The following is a 17,653-nucleotide window of genomic DNA, read 5'->3' on the forward strand; positions in this document are numbered from 1 at the left end:
TCAAAATATTAGAAAAATTAAGAGAGAATTTCAGAAGAATATAATAAACTCCATTGAAGTTAATTATCATAACACCAAGACAACTACAGAAATATGCTCCTCTTACATTAATTTTGAAAGATGAAAATGGAAAAATGACACATAGTAGTAGTGAAAATGCTGAGATTATGTAGCAAAAGCATTCAGTAAACTTTTGAACCATCAAGAACCTAAGGAACTATTACAAATGAATAAAAATACGAACACTTTTGACATCCATGCATTGGCGGTAACATCCAACGGGAGTTCCATTCTCAACGGCTGCCAAGCCAAGACTGAGTGCCTCAGCGCGGCGTGCGCATGTTTATATGCGAGCGCGGGAAACCCTCTACACAATATTGTGACCAACAGCCACACGAACAGAGTTCTGTATTTATAAAAAAATAGGAGACCTTATTTTTGGGATTACCCTCATACTTTTGGGCTTTTTCTTTTTCTGTTTTCCCTCCTCCCACACTGACTTGTATTTGTGTTTTTCCTGTTGTGTCTTCCTTTCATTGTTCCTGTCTTTCTATGTACAACTTATAACATAACATGATATTTAAGAACTCCATTGTTTACAGATCCAAACACGAAATTGTGGACTTGCTGGAGAAACTCACCAAGTCGGTTTTTGGCTATTTTGACTTGCGGTTTCATTGTCAAGATTAAAATACACTCTACAGATTGCAACAACTTGCTAAGTTATTTCATTGTGTGGAAACCAATGAATACTGCTTTTGTGAATTTGACCGAGTCAGTAACAACTTTTATGCGAGTGGAAAACCTCTCTCATTCAAAATGACATGCCGAACTATAGCAAATACTGGCATGTTTTTCCTCTTTATTTTCTTCTTTCCTTATCCAGCTTGATTTACAGCCTATTTTCTGCTTTTGAATGTAATTTATGTTTGTACGTGTATAATTTGTGCTCATTTGTGCTTTTCCATTTGTTTTGCCTAGGATAGTTAACCTGATAGATGATTTTTGGTTTCCAGCATCTTGATGAATTGAATAAAGGTGAGATGCCTCTTATCAATGAACAACAGAACGAGATTCATTTCGAGCTTACTGTCACAAAGCCTGGCCCTCATGTACTCCTCATCAACTACATAACTCCAAGCGACGACCAGCATACGGCTGTGCTCAACGTGGAGACCAGCTCACAAAGAGCTCGTGGGAAAGGCAGAGTCACGCTCTACAACTGTCCCTACACAGAGGTGTGCCGGCAGGCCGTGGCTGACAAGCATGGTCAGGTGGCCGTCTTCAACTTTGATGCTAACGTCATCAGCCTTGTTCTAAAGGTGAGATCATAAACCAAAGGTATTATCATTTGTATCTTCAGTGTATATTTTTAAATTGCAGATTATTGCAGGTCTTCAACCTGTCAGCGTGGGAGGACTTTCACTACCTGGCTATCCTGTGCTGTGGGAGGAGTATAGCACCAAGCATGCTATGAATGCAGGCTTTTAGTTAATCAAGCATAACTGACAAATGATGCAATGAATGATACCAAAATTTTCAGTTTATTATTAATGCATAAATACACATACAGCATAAGTTACCATAATTACCTAAGGTCAGTGCAGTGGAGGAAAGTTGTAATGTTTTCAAATCGAACAAGGGAAATGGCTGAACCAAATATAGGAGTTGTTAGCACCCAGTTTTTTGAGAAATAAGATCTCAAGATAGGTTCCTGTACTGTGCTTATTAACATACAAACTGCAAAAACCCCATACATTTCCTACACAGTACCTCGTACCCATTAATTTAATAATCGGAACAGAAATAACACACGGTGTGACCGCAAGTGATGTTAAGCATAAATATCTGCCTGTACTACTACCATCTTTATGAACTCGACAGTAAAACACAACTGAAACATTTTCGTAAGATATAAGCAATTCTTTGCAGTATTCTGAGATACGTAATCGGTCATTATTTGCCCTCTTTGCCCTCTGTAATTATCCATGTCTTCCCAAACAAACCCACCATTGATAACATTATGGACGATATATTCCCGCGTATCACAAGCAACATCGCTGTCATGATCACTACTTTTACTCTCAGATTCTATATCCTAGTCCTCGTATAACAAAACGGAACTTTCTTTCTCATCATCATCTGCTATAACATCATTAATTTTTGCATCCGCGATCATGAAAAAATGTTTACCTACTATGGTGTAAACAACAGAAATTGTTGCTTTTTCAGATGCGATATATCGTACGTAATCGATAAAAATTCAATAGATATACAGATCAGATGAAAGATCGATGCTTTCTATATAGATATATCTCATAACATATGTAATAGTTCAAGAACTGTTCGCTAAATAGAAGCACAAAGCAGAAGCTGCTACGAGCGTGCAATGCACGTCACTCCGTGACAGAGAGCTTTAGGGAGTCGGCGTGCAGTGTACGGCACTCCACGTTGAGTGGTTAAGTAATCCATAATTTCTTACTTTTTACGATATATCACCAGTAATTAAAATCTCAGAGAAGAAAGAGCCACCAGGTTCTGGTTGGCAGACTTCGTGTGCCAATATCTTGTGATTCTAGAGTGGGTCTCATCAGTCCTTGAATAACCCATAAACTGTGACCTTGAATCACTTGGAAGACATCATTATACTCACCAGCGAGTAAAAGCATGTGATGATTAGACCTCGGATTTTAGGCAAAAACTTATTTTGTTCCAGAAGAGGTAACTTAAAATGAAGTTATATTTATACGTTTCATGTATTTATAAGGTTAGAAACGATAATCCTATAGTGCCTAAAAATACCTAAACTGACATTAGAATCTATATTTGCCTATATTTCTATAATTCCTACTTTCAATACCTAAATCAATTAAACATACTTTTAAATTATTCCAAGAAACTGAAATATTTGCGACTCATTTTCAGTATGAACAGTATATTCTTGAAAGAGTTTTCAAACAAAATCTTTAAATTGGGAAGCTGTAAACCATACTGCCTGGAAATCCTTAAGAACCTCTCACAGTACATGCCCATAGTCTGTGTCACGAGCAAAAACAAGAAAATGTCAGCTTCCAAGCGTCTTTCATTAAAAGGTTGCAGGAGTTTCCCCACTTCACACTGGGTGGAAAAATTATGTCCTGTGGTGTTTGTAGCAAAGAGGTGAGTGGTATTTGTTTTATATTTCCCCCTGAAGAGTCATTATCGATTTATCAAAATAAAAATGGTATTTTAATTGATAAATGCCTAATAAAATATATAAAATTGAAGCTGCTTAATATATACATTTTAGAACCTATTTTTTCACATTTCAGAGCCTATTTTTTAGGCACCTAAAATAAACATTTTAACACCAAAAATTCCTACGTATAGTGATGATGATCCATATAAATCATATATAAAATCTGGTTGTGAACATGCATTTGGGAGATGGTGGGTATGAACTGCACTGTTGACAAACTTGAAAAAGGTTTTCCATGATTTCCCATTTTCACATCAGTCAAATGGTGAGGCTGTACTTTATGGCCACAGCTGCTCCCTTTCCATCTTATTCCTTTACCATCCCTGTGTTGCCAAACACTTCCATGTATTAGGCACCAAAGAACCAAGGAAATTTTTATGTAAAACTTTGATATTCAACCCTTCCAGTTGGTATTAAAAGTTGGCCAAGTTTTATCCTACAGCAGTAATAAATTTAGGAAAAATACCACAATTTTACATATTGTCACCAACATTGCTATAACTTCTAAACGACTTGTCTGATTTTTTTCAAATTAAGTGGATGTGCAGTTCATATCATGCAGATGTTGTATCTACATACAAAAAGGTGGCACATAAAGTAAAAAATGCCTAATTACCTTCTTGTTGGAATAAAATTCAAATCAACAGGTATCCATGACTACTCGGGTGAGCACTCACTTATATTACTATCATTATTTAAATCACATGTAATTTCGTGCTGTGCATAATCATCATCACTAACACTTTCATTCATCATCATCATCATCATCATCGGTTTGCCCTTCCAGTGAGCTGGGTAGGGTGTTTGAAAATGAGTGTCTTCCAAAGTTGCCTATTCAAAAAGATGTTGTTGTCCATGACAGATTCCCAGTTCCATCCTCTTCTCTCCACATCTTCCCTCAGTTGGTCCAGCCATCTTCTTCTTGGTCTTCCAGCTGGTCTTCTACCTGTTATTCTCTTTTCCAAATAAGCACATGGTAACCTTCTGCTATTCATTCATTTAACATGCCCAAACCATTTAAGTCTAGATGACCTAAGTCTTTCCTCCATCGAGTCATTTAGACCTAGGTTAGATAGGATCTCATAATTTTTTACGTGATCATTATCACTCGGATTATTCTCATTACTACTTTTACGTAATGTGTGTTCGAGAGCTGCACTAGATAAATACAATACAGACCAGGACACTGCCATGTTGTTTACAATGATCGATGTTGATGAAACAAATTCTTTTTCTGCCAACACAATGCTGCATTATGGCAGAAAGTACTCCCCTGCATAAAATGATACCCTGTACTGTGAGCCATGCTAAAATTTCACGTTGACAACCGACAGATGGCACACAGATGCACATCTGAAACATCGCTAGCCTAGTCCGTACAGGTATACGTCAAACCGTTCCTGGCTTATGTTTTGTAGGTCCGTACATGTACACGTCGAACAGGCTTGAGCGGTTAATGGAATTTTACAAAACTTTATGAAAGATAATTTTCAATGGTTTGATAACATTTCTAAGGCGGTCCATTTTGTTATCCCGCATCAATTTATTCTGGATTCAGATCTTTTGCTGTCGACTGAAAATAAACCTGCAAGCATTATCGGGAGATAAGCTCTCAAACTGTGAAATTTAGATACTGAATAATGTTCTCCTCTGTTTCATTTTGCTAAGTTTCTTGGTAATAAATTCTTATTATTCTGTTTATTCTCTTTTGTTGTAGTTGCCTATACATAGTATTTTTTTTTTTTTCCGCAGGGTGAAGATAACTCCAACATTGCACTTGACTCTATAGTAGCCATCCCCTACAAAGAATGGACAATGGACTACCAGACGCCAACACGAGCCTGTGTTAGGAGCGGAAAGGAATGTTTGCCTGCAAACTTCCCCACTCCACCAAACTCGAAGAAGGTAAATTTAACTACAAGGATTCTCCTTGTCCTTGTGTTTTCATGTTTGCCCTTGTTTCCTCTTCCCACACTGACCTGTCATTGTTCATGTCTTTCTCCATAGGAACTGATTTGTAACTTGTTTGTCACTTGTCACACTGTTTGCAAATAGTGGTCAAGTTCCTTGGCTGAATAGTCAGTGTAGTGGCCTTCACCCCTTGGTTTGATTCTTGGTCACGCTGGGAATTTTAGCCTCATCCTATTTGTTTGTTTGTTTGTTTGCTTGTTTGTTTGTTTGTCCAACCCTTGTCCCATTTCTCTATGGGGTCATGTATGAGGTGAGATGAATCTTTCGTTGCAGGTTTTTATGTCTGGATGCCTTTCCTGACATCAACCTCATCAGAGGAGTTAATGAGATGAAACGAATGACGTGATATACGATAGTAAGAATGGAGAGAGTGAAACCCAGTGCCGGCACTAGCCTACTTTTGTCGAATAGCATCAAGGGGGCTGATCAAGGCTTAATGTCCCCATCCGATGGATGAATCACCATCAACAGCATCATATGCCCTCACTCCATATGAGCACTGCAGAGAAATTTGGAATTTAACCCAAGCTTTTGGCACACAATCTAGTGATTAGAAATTGTATACCACTACCTCCCCTACTCTGCCAGCCAAAATTCTGATGGTGAATTTTTTTTTCGACCAATGGGACTCGAACCAGCTAACCATGGTGTCAAACCGTTTAAACTTCAACACCAACAACCATGGCCACTAGGCAGGCTTAAAAAAATCTCGAGAAATAGATTCGGACCATAGGATGAGAGGGCTGAGAGAAAAACACTATGGCTTAAGATAAAGAAGGTCCACAGTAGATCAGTTAATTGTCATAAGACAGCTACAAGAATGGCTTTAAGAATATGGAAAAGATCTACCAGTGGACTTTTGGATATTGAAAAGGCATATGATAGTGTATGCAGAAGCAAAATATGGAAGGCTGTGGAGAACAAAGGGTTGGGAAACATACTGTTTGGAGGGTAAAGGAGGATGCATCAAGGGAGTTTGAGTTGTATGAAAGTAGGAGGAGAAGATGCTTAAAATCTGGAAGGAGCATAGACCAACGACTAGAGTAATGATTGATGTTTCCACTGAGAAAGTACTGATGAAATAAGTGAGCAGGGGTAGAAGCTTTGTGTGGAGTGAAGATTGCAAGCTGTCCACTTCATGGCCGTATCAATGAGTATAATCAAGATACTTTATCGATTAGGTGGCTTTTTAGATTAATTTGTTGGAGTGAAGATGTCCTCCAAAACACCAAAAGAGTGATATACCAGATGTACTATATTTCAATACTAACATAAAGGAATCTTGTGTAATTAGGTGAAGAGAAGAAAGCTAGTTCCAGGTCAGTGAGATGAAATTTTTGAGGAATGAAAAAAAAAAAAAAATTTTTAAATGGATAAGGTAAGAAATGAGAAGATTAGAGAACTAATGCAAGTGGAACCATTGCAGGATAGAATAGATTAACCAAAGCTTAGATGGTGTGGACATGTGAAGAGAATGGAGAAAAAGAGGACAGCTAGGAAGATGCATAAGATGGGAGCGGAAGGCAAGAGACGAGGTGGAAGACCAAGAGATGGATGGATGAAAAGAGTGGAGGAATGGGTAAAGAAAATAGTGCTGGCAGGGAGACGGTGGAAGGACAGAAGACAGTGGAGAGGCTTATGTTCTAAACAGACCTGGTCATGGTTAAATCCTCCAGTTTGGGTACTAGTTGTTTGTGTTATTTTTCATTTGTACACCACACAGAAACACAAAATAGCAAATACATCCCTCCACATAGATATAGCATCAGGAAAAGCATCTGGCCATAAAACTGCTTAATTCCCACAAAGTGCTTACTCCAAGTAAGTGAGAAAAAGCCAGGGACAATGATGATGACTGCTTGGCTTGGCTTGGCTTGGCTTGGCTTGAGTTGTAGACCAAATATTGAAGTGTAATTTAAAATTAAGTTACTATGTAGAATGCAAGTGTGAGTTTAAATTTAGAATAAGAGAGATAAAAGGAAGAGAAATATTGGATTTAAGAAATGGTTGAATGTACATAATGGAGTAAAAAGTTCTTCTGTTTTTGATTTAGCGAAGAGTTTATTTTTAAATCACAACATAATGTTAGTATTTATAGGTTGTAAGTACTCTGGGGCACACCTGTCACAGTGATCTAGACCTTCAGCTTGTAACCAGAATGGCCTGGGCTCTAATTTTTCCAAATTTGGGTGGGATTTAAAAAAATATCAGATATGTTCATCCTAAGAAATAGGGATTGTCTCATTTTCATGAGATAATTTAATGTAGAAAAATTATAACAATCCTGATTTTAAAGTTTACTTTGGAAAATTAAACTCTGAAATTAGCTGAGTTATTTGTATGTTCCTAGCCATAATGCTAATGCGGAGATGATGTTTTCCCTCATGAACACTCAGTGGTCTGGAGAGAGTAATAGATTAAATGTTATCGATTAAAGCAATCTTGTTATTACAGTATAATATGAAAAACTTCAGTTATAGAGAATTTTTTAAAACCATATTTTGAAAAATAAGAACCTTCTAGGTTGTATAACAAAGTCACAAAAATGTGGAGGTATGCTAAATCATGTGAAAAATAAACTTGTTTCTTTGTACAGGGCAGGAGTTACTGCCACTTACAAGAGTCGATTGCTGAAGAAATCTTTTGCAAAATATATCATATGAACCTGTCCTAATCTCAATACTTGCAGAGTTATAATGATTTGAAAGTTGTTATTACATGCATTTTCCTTCAGTTCCTGAAACTTAGATTGTGTTTTGAATTCCTTAATTGCTTATTATTTCATACAAAAAATTTAAATCCAGTTAAATGAAGAATTATTTGTGAATAGGTTATTTTATTTTATTTTATTTTATTTTATTTTATTTTATTTTATTTTATTTTATTTTATTTTATTTTATTTGACCCTTCCAATGAAATGAACATGAGTATAACATGTTTTACCAACATCTTTAAAATTCCTGTGACTCTGTAAGTATTGAAAATAACACAGGTTCATATAGGCTAAATTTTCTTTGTTCAAATTGTTCTTAGAAATCAGCTTCATAGACTTAGGTGGTGCTAACTCCTCATGACATAAAAACTATTATTTATACCTTACAGTTGTATTCACTCCCATCTACCTACATAGGAAAGTTGTTCTAATTTCATGTGTCATACATATGGCACTAAACTAGAGTCTTTAGATCCTTCGCTTTTGCTAGTGGCATTCTCCCTGTGTACGTAGTGTTGCCAGAGCACACAGGTTTAGAGATACCCTTCCTGTTACTCCATATGTCCACATTAACCTGTTATTATGTTAATGTTCAATCCTCCTACTTAGCTTCCTGTCTTTGACGACTGATATTCGTACATGTGGTTTTTTCCTTTCCTATTACATGAAGCACTTTTTTCTTGGTCACATTTTAGGTTGAGTTTGAGAGTGGTAATGAACAACGAATTGCAACTGAGGATCTTCCTAGATTATTTAGTAACAAGACAGTTCTTGTTAAACTCACTCCTGAAGATGCTATGATAGACATCAGCGGCAAAGTGCCAGCCCCTGGTTATTACATCTTCGTTGTACATTACTATCAGCCAGACTCCCCAGGTAAGAAATATTCTTGCTTAGTACTAAAGAGAGAATTCATATGATGCAATTGCTGATAATCATGCTTGGACTATTTTTTTTTTTTCTTTACGTCGCACCGACACAGATATGTCTTATGACGACGATGGGATAGGAAAGGTCTAAGAATTGGAAGGAAGCGGCTGTGGCCTTAATTAAGGTACAGCCCCAGCATTTGGCTGGTGTGAAAATGGGAAACCACGGAAAACCATCTTCAGGGCTGCTGACAGTGGGGCTCGAACCCACTATCTCCCGATTACTGGATACTGGCCGCACCTAAGCGACTGCAGCTATCGAGCTCGGTGCTTGGACTACTGTGTCCTTGTCTAGCACCATTAAACATTTTCCAGTGAATAGTTCGGCTTCAATTGATTAATGAGTTTTAAATATCTGTAGATACATTGGTATAATACTTACAAAGGCAAATTATCATAAGTAGTTGTAACTTCTGTAGATTTTACATTCGTGCAGACAATAGACCCAGTATTTTGTATAGATATCCATTCAAACTATCACAAAGATAATAATTTATTCAATTAAATAACACGATATACCCGTAAACTTTGATTTAAAAAAAAGGAAGTTAAAGAGAATACACGGTATTTCACTGGAGAATTACTTAACAGTCTTTGGATTTTTGACGATTGTTTGCTGCATTCTGATGGGATCAAAGAGTATATGGTAGTGGAGTAAACAAATACTAAGAGTCGACTGACTACTGTATTCTGATAACTTGTACTTCGAAGTCCCCGGCATACTTTGTATTTTGCACCTTTGTTTATACATCGAGTAAAAGTTAATAATCAAATTCCTATATCCCAATAATATTGTAATTCAAATCCCTGGCATAGTTTTGATGGAAGGGTTTTTTTTTTTTTTTTTTTTTTTTTTTTGGAAATTATTGTAGACAACCTCCTATTTTTTCAGCATTTAAGGACAATTTTATTCTCCATCCCACGTAGTAGGGAAAATAATAGTAATCCACCAGCTATAAAAATCATAAAACCACATTTCATGTGAGAATTGTAGTGTAGATACAGTATATTAGATAGTATCTTACCTGCTGTGGTTGTGTGTATCTTTGTGTGTGTATCTTTCATGTGTATCTATCAATCAATCAATCAATCAGTCAATACTGATCTGCATTTAGGGCAGTCACCCAGGTGGCAGATTCCCTATCTGTTGCTTTCCTAGCCTTTTCCGAAATGATTTCAAAGAAATTGGAAATTTATTGAACATCTCCCTTAGTAAGTTATTCCAATCCCTAACTCCCCTTCCTATAAATGAATATTTGCCCCAGTTTGTCCTCTTAAATTCCAACTTTATCTTCATATTGTGATCTTTCCTACTTTTATAAACGCCATTCAAACCTATTCATCTACTAATGTCATTCCACGCCATCTCTCCGCTGACAGCTCGGAACATACCTCTTAGTCGAGCAGCTCTTCTTCTTTCTCTCAATTCTTCCCAATCCAAACATTGCAACATTTTTGTAACGCTACTGTTTTGTTGGAAATCACTCATAACAAATCGAGCTGCTTTTCTTTGGATTTTTTCCAGTTCTTGAATCAGGTAATCCTGGTGAGGGTCCCATAAACTGGAACCATACTCTAGTTGGGGTCTTACCAGAGACTTATATGCACTCTCCTTTACATCCTTACTACAACCCCTAAACACCCTCATAACCATGTGCAGAGATCGGTACCCTTTATTTACAATCCCATTTATGTGATTACCCCAGTGAAGATCTTTCCTTATATTAACACCTAGATACTTACAATGATCCCCAAAAGAAACTTTCACCCCATCAACGCAGTAATTAAAACTGAGAGGACTTTTCCTATTTGTGAAACTCACAACCTGACTTTTAGCCCCGTTTATCAACATACCATTGCCTGCTGTCCATCTCATAACATTTTCGATGTCACGTTGCAGTTGCTCGCAATCTTGTAACTTATTTATCACTCTATAGAGAATAACATCATCCGCAAAAAGCCTTACCTCCGATTCCACTCCTTTACTCATATCATTTATATATATAAGAAAACATAAAGGTCCGATAACACTGCCCTGAGGAACTCCCCTCTCAACTATTACAGGGTCAGACAATGCTTCACCTACTCTAACTCTCTGAGATCTATTTTCTAGAAATATAGCAACCCATTCAGTCACTCTTTTGTCTAGTCCAATTGCACTCATTTTTGCCAGTAGTCTCCCATGATCCACCCTATCAAATGCTTTAGACAGGTCAATCGCGATACAGTCCATTTGACCTCCAGAATCCAAGATATCTGCTATATCTTGCTGGAATCCTACAAGTTGAGCTTCAGTGGAATAACCTTTCCTAAAACCGAATTGCCTTCTATCGAACCAGTTATTAATTTCACAAACATGTCTAATATAATCAGAAAGAATGCCTTCCCAAAGCTTACATACAATGCATGTCAAACTTACTGGCCTGTAATTTTCAGCTTTATATCTATCACCCTCTTTATTCACAGGGGGTACTATAGCAACTCTCCACATTCATTTGGTATAGCTCCTTTATGCAAACAATAATCAAATAAGTACTTCAGATATGGTACTATATCCCAACCCATTGTCTTTAGTATATCCCTCGAAACCTTATCAAATCCAGCTGCTTTTCTAGTTTTCAACTTTTGTATCTTATTGTAAATGTCATTGTTATCATATGTAAATTTTATTACTTCTTTGGCTTTAGTCTCCTCCTCTATCTCGACATTATCCTTGTAACCAACAATCTTTACATACTGCTGACTGAATACTTCTGCCTTTTGATGATCCTCACATACACACTCCCCTTGTTCATTAATTATTCCTGGAATGTCCTTCTTGGAACCTGTTTCTGCCTTAAAATACCTATAAATACCCTTCCATTTTTCACTAAAATTTGTATGACTGCCAATTATGCTTGCCATCATGTTATCCTTAGATGCCTTCTTTGCTAGATTCAATTTTCTAGTAAGTTCTATTGGAGCATAGTAGGATAAAATAGTACTAAAAAATAATCTGTTTATGCATTTAGCTTTGTTGGTAATCTTTGAGTATTTCTTGCAAATTTCAAACCTGCAATTTTCATTTCTGTTTGTGCTTAGTAATGTATGTGTATGTTGGGTATTCAGCCAGAGGGCTGCTTTGATTCTCTACAGCTCTGCCAACAGCTGTCATAGATAGCCTTGGCATCACTGAGGAGGCATACTAGGGAAATGAGGAGTGAGGTAGTTTCCCGTTGCTTTCCTCACTGGGCCAGAAGTTGGTATTACATAACAGTCTGCCAAGCCCACTGAAATGCATGCACTGATCGACACTGAGTGATATTTTCACACCATTCATAACAGGGACTGGCTGCATAACGAATGGTATTACTAGCATCGCTCATACCTTGGCAACTTTCATATTGTCAAAGCCAAGGATAAGCCTGAGGCAGGTCAATGAAAGTAAGAAATTTATTCTAGCCTATAGCAGAGGACATAGTGCACTGTAAACACTACATCTCATGAGCAAAGGCATTGTTTAATAATAACAACATATTTAATTAGGATACATCTGAACGTAGTTTAAAATTATTGTAGTGTATTGCAGTATCTTATTAGAAATTAGCCTGTTTATTCTATTATTGCAAAATATTTGTGTAGTATAGTAGAAGTATCTGTAGAAACTCTTTTACTAGAATTCTACTGTAGTAATTAGGGCAGGCTTAACTGCAGTTCAGAATTATGTAATTCTTGTGTCTGCCTTTCGGTACTCAGTAATTAAGGGCAGTTTTTATCCTGTTAGGGTGTTGTAGGCTAAAAATATAGTATGACTAAGTAGTATTGTTGTGTAGCAGTATATTAATTACCTTATTGTCATGTGATCCTTGTGAACTATTGTAGACAATATTTCTTTACTTTCTTTTTTTTTTTTTTTTGTGCACAGAACAAGTTATTTTATGTTTTCTTTTATTTTTCATTTTCTGTAAAGAATGGAAGTGTAGGAACTGTGGGTGTGGCCAGGCATGAAGGAGTATTAGGGAGGAGTTGGAGAGTTTGGGGGAGATAAGTAGGATTCTCTCAGAAGACAAGAAGGGAGGTAGGCCTCCCACAAACAAAGTACAGTATACAGTAGGTGTAAAAGCAGGATGGGAAGGAAAGCTGGAAATTGTAGAAGACAGGTGGTCTAATGTTTTAAGGGGAAGGAAATTGCAGGCTAAGGGCTCTATTCAGGTTCAGAATTCAGGACAGGTGTCTGTGAGAAATCGGTACGAGTCACTGCAGGTAGAACAACAGAGGGAAGATGAAGAACAGGGAACTGTCGCTGAGAAGTGTGGAAATAGGAGGAAGGGAAAAGGTAGGAAAGGGAAATGTAGAGTAGAGGATAGGAAAAGACAGGTGGAACAGGGTCATGGAAGGGAGAAAAGGGAGGAAGAAGTGGCTTCTGCAGCTATCAGGAAAGACAGGGCTGACCAGGAGGGGAGGGGATCAAATGAGGTGGGTAGGGTTGAGGCTCTGGTCATGGGGGATTCCATCGTTAGACATTTGGAGAAAGTGTGTGGAGGAAAGGGAACCAGCATAGGGTGTTAACCAGGAATTAGGTTGAGGCAGGTGTTGTAGAAAGTAGAAGAGAAGGAGGAGGGAAAGGAGAAGGTGGTAGTGTTTCATGTTGGTACCATCAACATAAGGCAAGCAGATATAAGCACCAACATAGTTGGGGATGTGTGGGATCTGGTAAATGCAGCACGGGTGAAGTTTAAGAAAGCGGAGATTGTTATCAGTGGAATACTGTATGGGAGGCATACTAACGGGAAGGTGATTGGGAATTTAAATGAGAATATGGAGTGGGTATGTAGGAAAGTGGGAGTGAGATTTCTAGATCCTAATGAGTGGATAGGAGATAAGGATCTGCACTCAGTTGGCCTTTGCTTAAATCAGGAGGTACATTAAGGGAAACGAGGTGCTCTAGGGAACAGTGATAAGTGTACAAGGATCTAGAAGTCGAATAGGGATGACATAAAAATGTTAGTGTTGAACTGTAGAAGTATTGTAAAGAAAGGAATGGAATTAATTTAATAGATGTATATACTTACCAGATATTGTAATAGGAGTTGAATCATGACTGAGAAATGATATAATGTATGCAGAAATTTTCTCACGGAACTGGAGTGTCATTATTTATGAGCTTCATGTCCGTATTGATGGATTACACATATATGGAAAAGAAAGAATTCCTCCTGATCAATACAATTTATTATACTTGTAGTCCTTACAGTACTGGTTTCAGCCTATTTGGCCGTCATCAGCTGTCAAATGTTGATGTTCTGCATGAATTACATTAACAGTATCTGAAGGAGGTTCCCATCTTTGATTGGCATATCTGGATATGTATAAGTGGTTTATCGTTTGAATCACAGTACGTAAGTGTGAATGACCTTGAGGTTTAGGTTGTGATTATAAATACTTAATCTAAACTTAAGAGCTAATCAGTTGTACAAACACAACCAACTAGAGGGAAGAATATTCTGGATGTGGTGCTTGTAAAACCAGATGAGCTCTATAGAGAAACCATAGTAATAGATGGCATTAATGATCACAAAGCTGTTTTTGTCATAGTTAAAAATAAATGTGATAGAAAGGAAGGTCTTAAAAGTAGGACTATTAGGCAGTACCATATGTCTGATAAAACAGCCATGAAGGAGTTTTTAAAAAGCAATGATGATCGGTGGAAAACGGTAAATAAAAATGTGAACACGCACTGGGATGGATTTAAAGCAATTGTTGAGGAATGTGAAAACAGGTTTGTACCTTTAAAGGTGGTAAGGAATGGTAAAGACCCACTATATTATAATAGAGAAGTAAAGAGTCTAAGGAGGTGTAGACTGGAAAGAAATAGTTAGAAATGGCTGTGGAAGTAAGGAGAAATTGAAGGAACTTGCTACGAAATTGAATCTATCAAAGATCGTTGTCATAAGACCTATCTGTGTTGGTGCGATGTAAAGCCCCTAGCAAAGAAAGGAAAAAAAAAAATCTATCAAAGAAGTCAGCTGATGGCAAGCATATTGGCAGTCATACAAATTTTTAGTGAAAAATGGAAGGGTATGTATAAGTACTTTAAGGCAGAAACAGGTTCCAAGAAGGACACTCCAGGAATCATTAATGAACAAGAAGAGTGTGTATGCAAGGATCTTCAAAAGGCAGATGTATTCTGTCAACAGTTTGCAAAGATTGTTGGTTACAAGGATAATGTCCGGATAGAGGATGTGACTAATACTAAAGAAGTATTAAAATTTACCTATGATAACAATGACATTTACAATAAGATACAGAAGTTGAAAACCAGAAAAGCAGCTGGAATTGATAAGATTTCTGGGGATACACTAAAGACAATAGGTTGGGATATAGTACCATATCTGAAGTACTTGTTTGATTACTGTTTGCATGAAGGAGCTATACCAAATGAATGGAGAGTTGCTATAGTAGCCCCTGTATATAAAGGAAGGGGTGAAAATTACAGGCCAGTCAGTTTGACATGCATTGCATGTAAGCTTTGGGAAAGCATTCTTTCTGATTGTATTAGACATGTTGCAAAATTAATAACTGGTTTGATAGGGGGCAGTTTGGGTTTAGAAAAGGTTATTCCACTGAAGCTCAACTTGTAGGATTCCAGCAAGATATAGCAGATATCTTGGATTCAGGAGGTTAAATGGATTGTATTGCGATTGATCTATCTAAAGCAGTTGATAGGATGGATCATGGGAGACTACTGGCAAAAATGAGTGCAACTGGACTAGATAAAAGAGTGACTGAATGGGTGGCTATATTTCTAGAAAATAGATCGCAGAGAATTAGAGTAGGCGAAGCTTTATCTGATCCTGTAATAATTAAGAGGGAAATTCCTCAAGGCAGTATCATTGGACCTTTGTTTTCTTATATATATATATATACATGATATGAGCAAAGAAGTGGAATCAGAGGCTTTTTTGCGGATGATGTTATTCTATATAGAGTAAGAAATAAGTTGCAAGATTGTGAGCAACTGCAAAATGACCTCGATAATATTGTGAGATGGACAGTAGGCAATGGTACGATGATAAATGGGATTAAAAGTCAGGTTGTGAGTTTCATAAGTAGGGAAAGTCCTCTAAGTTTTAATTACTGCGTTGATGTTGTGAAAGTTCCTTATGGGTATCATTGTAAGTACCTAGGTGCTAATATAAGGAAAGATCTTAATTCGGGTAATCACATAAATGGGATTGTAAATAAAAGGTACAGATCTCTGCACATGGTTATGAGGGTGTTTAGGGGTTGTAGTGAATATGTAAAGGAGAAGGCATATAAGTCACTGGTAAGACCCCAACTAGAGTATGGTTCCAGTGTGTGCTCTCTTTCATACACCATAAATCCAAATTATATCATGCAGCAGCAAAAACATCAATAACAATAACATGTGAAGGAATGCTGGTAATGATGCTGTTGTTTTTAAATGTGCTTAATATAGCTTTAAAATGTCTCTATAATTGATTATTACTTATTTTTGCTACATCGTTTACACATTTTTGTCACTCTCTTGTAAATCAATTTGTGCTGTTTTAATGTTGAAATATTAGTTCATTTTCTGAGTGTTCATTACTGTGCATAGGATATTGCATTTTAGATTGATATTAATAAATCTGTAGATAATTTGAATACTGTCTGCAAATTTTCCAATATCTTAATTCTACAACCTCAAAAATAAATCATAACGATAATCCTTTGAAGTGTATGTGGTGACAGTGCACTAGGGGAGATTTGTTCTTTATAGCCATAGACTTAACGTGCCAGATGCCAATGACTCAGATTTATCTTCCTTGAAGTAAATGCCCTCTTTTGCCACAGATCTCAGCTTGGACTGAATTTGTTATCGATCATTAACATTTGAATTAAGTTTAAAGTACACTGTTGGGCAAAAAGCAAAAATATGCGTCAAATTATTGAGAGATTTGAACACATCATTAAAGGATAGCATCGAGCATATACATTCCATTATTCCCATACTTTGGGTTGGGAGTTTAGGAGGAAGTTAACACTTATATGAATTAATTCTGAAAGAAATTATAGTACTAGTTGAATGGTTTGATTATGGTTTTATTTGGCAATATTTTCTCTTTGTTTTATCAAATCCTGATAATGTACCAATAAAAATCAATCAACGTGAATTGAAATCTTCAATATTTCTTAAAGCACGTTAAAATCAGAACTGGTATTACTGACCACAATAGTAAAGCAAAATCCATCTTTGTTCACTTAACCGTAAACAGTACCATCATTCAAGCAACTGATCAACATTTTTACATTCAGAAATTGATGTCTGACCACGTTGTTGTTGAACTATCTATCATTTCATGGCACCTTTTCCAGTTTTGTTGGGTGGTAATCAGATATATAAACACTATCTGTCAGTGGATATCTGCATCCATGCCCTTTACCCGCAGAAATCGAATAGTTGAACACACCCTCTATCTTGTCACCCATTCAGCATGTTTTTCCAGCTAGGTACTGTTGCACTGACCTATGTAGTTGTTTGGTACTTGACAGTGGGACTACATCATACTGTAAGGTGCAGAAATTCAGGGTTACCATATTATGTGTTACAAAAGAGAAAAAGATGTACTGTGAGAATTGAGGCCTATACAATATTATGTGCTCATTCTTTTTTTTTTTTTTGAGTTACTGTACATACTAAAATATTACAGCCTTAAAGGTAACTACGTTAAAACTGCAGACCATTATTTGAAACTAGTCCCAGATATGTGGAAGACAACGTACAACCAGTTAATGTTTTGTTTTTAACTACGTTAAAAC

At 36.8% G+C, this 17,653-nt stretch overlaps 1 protein-coding gene across 1 annotated transcript in view; it reads left to right on the forward strand.

The window, feature by feature from the left end:
• LanA (laminin subunit alpha) overlaps nucleotides 1-17,653 on the forward strand; it is a 389,558-nt gene that overhangs the window by 155,080 nt on the left and 216,825 nt on the right. The window contains exons 17-19 of the mRNA XM_067152600.2: nucleotides 1,017-1,322; nucleotides 4,991-5,143; nucleotides 8,618-8,798. Coding sequence (XP_067008701.2) covers nucleotides 1,017-1,322; nucleotides 4,991-5,143; nucleotides 8,618-8,798 — 640 coding nt within the window. The remainder of the gene's footprint in view (nucleotides 1-1,016; nucleotides 1,323-4,990; nucleotides 5,144-8,617; nucleotides 8,799-17,653) is intronic.

The sequence above is a fragment of the Anabrus simplex genome, chromosome 8 (genome assembly GCF_040414725.1).
Source record: "Anabrus simplex isolate iqAnaSimp1 chromosome 8, ASM4041472v1, whole genome shotgun sequence".
NCBI classification, from domain to species: Eukaryota; Metazoa; Arthropoda; class Insecta; order Orthoptera; family Tettigoniidae; genus Anabrus; species Anabrus simplex.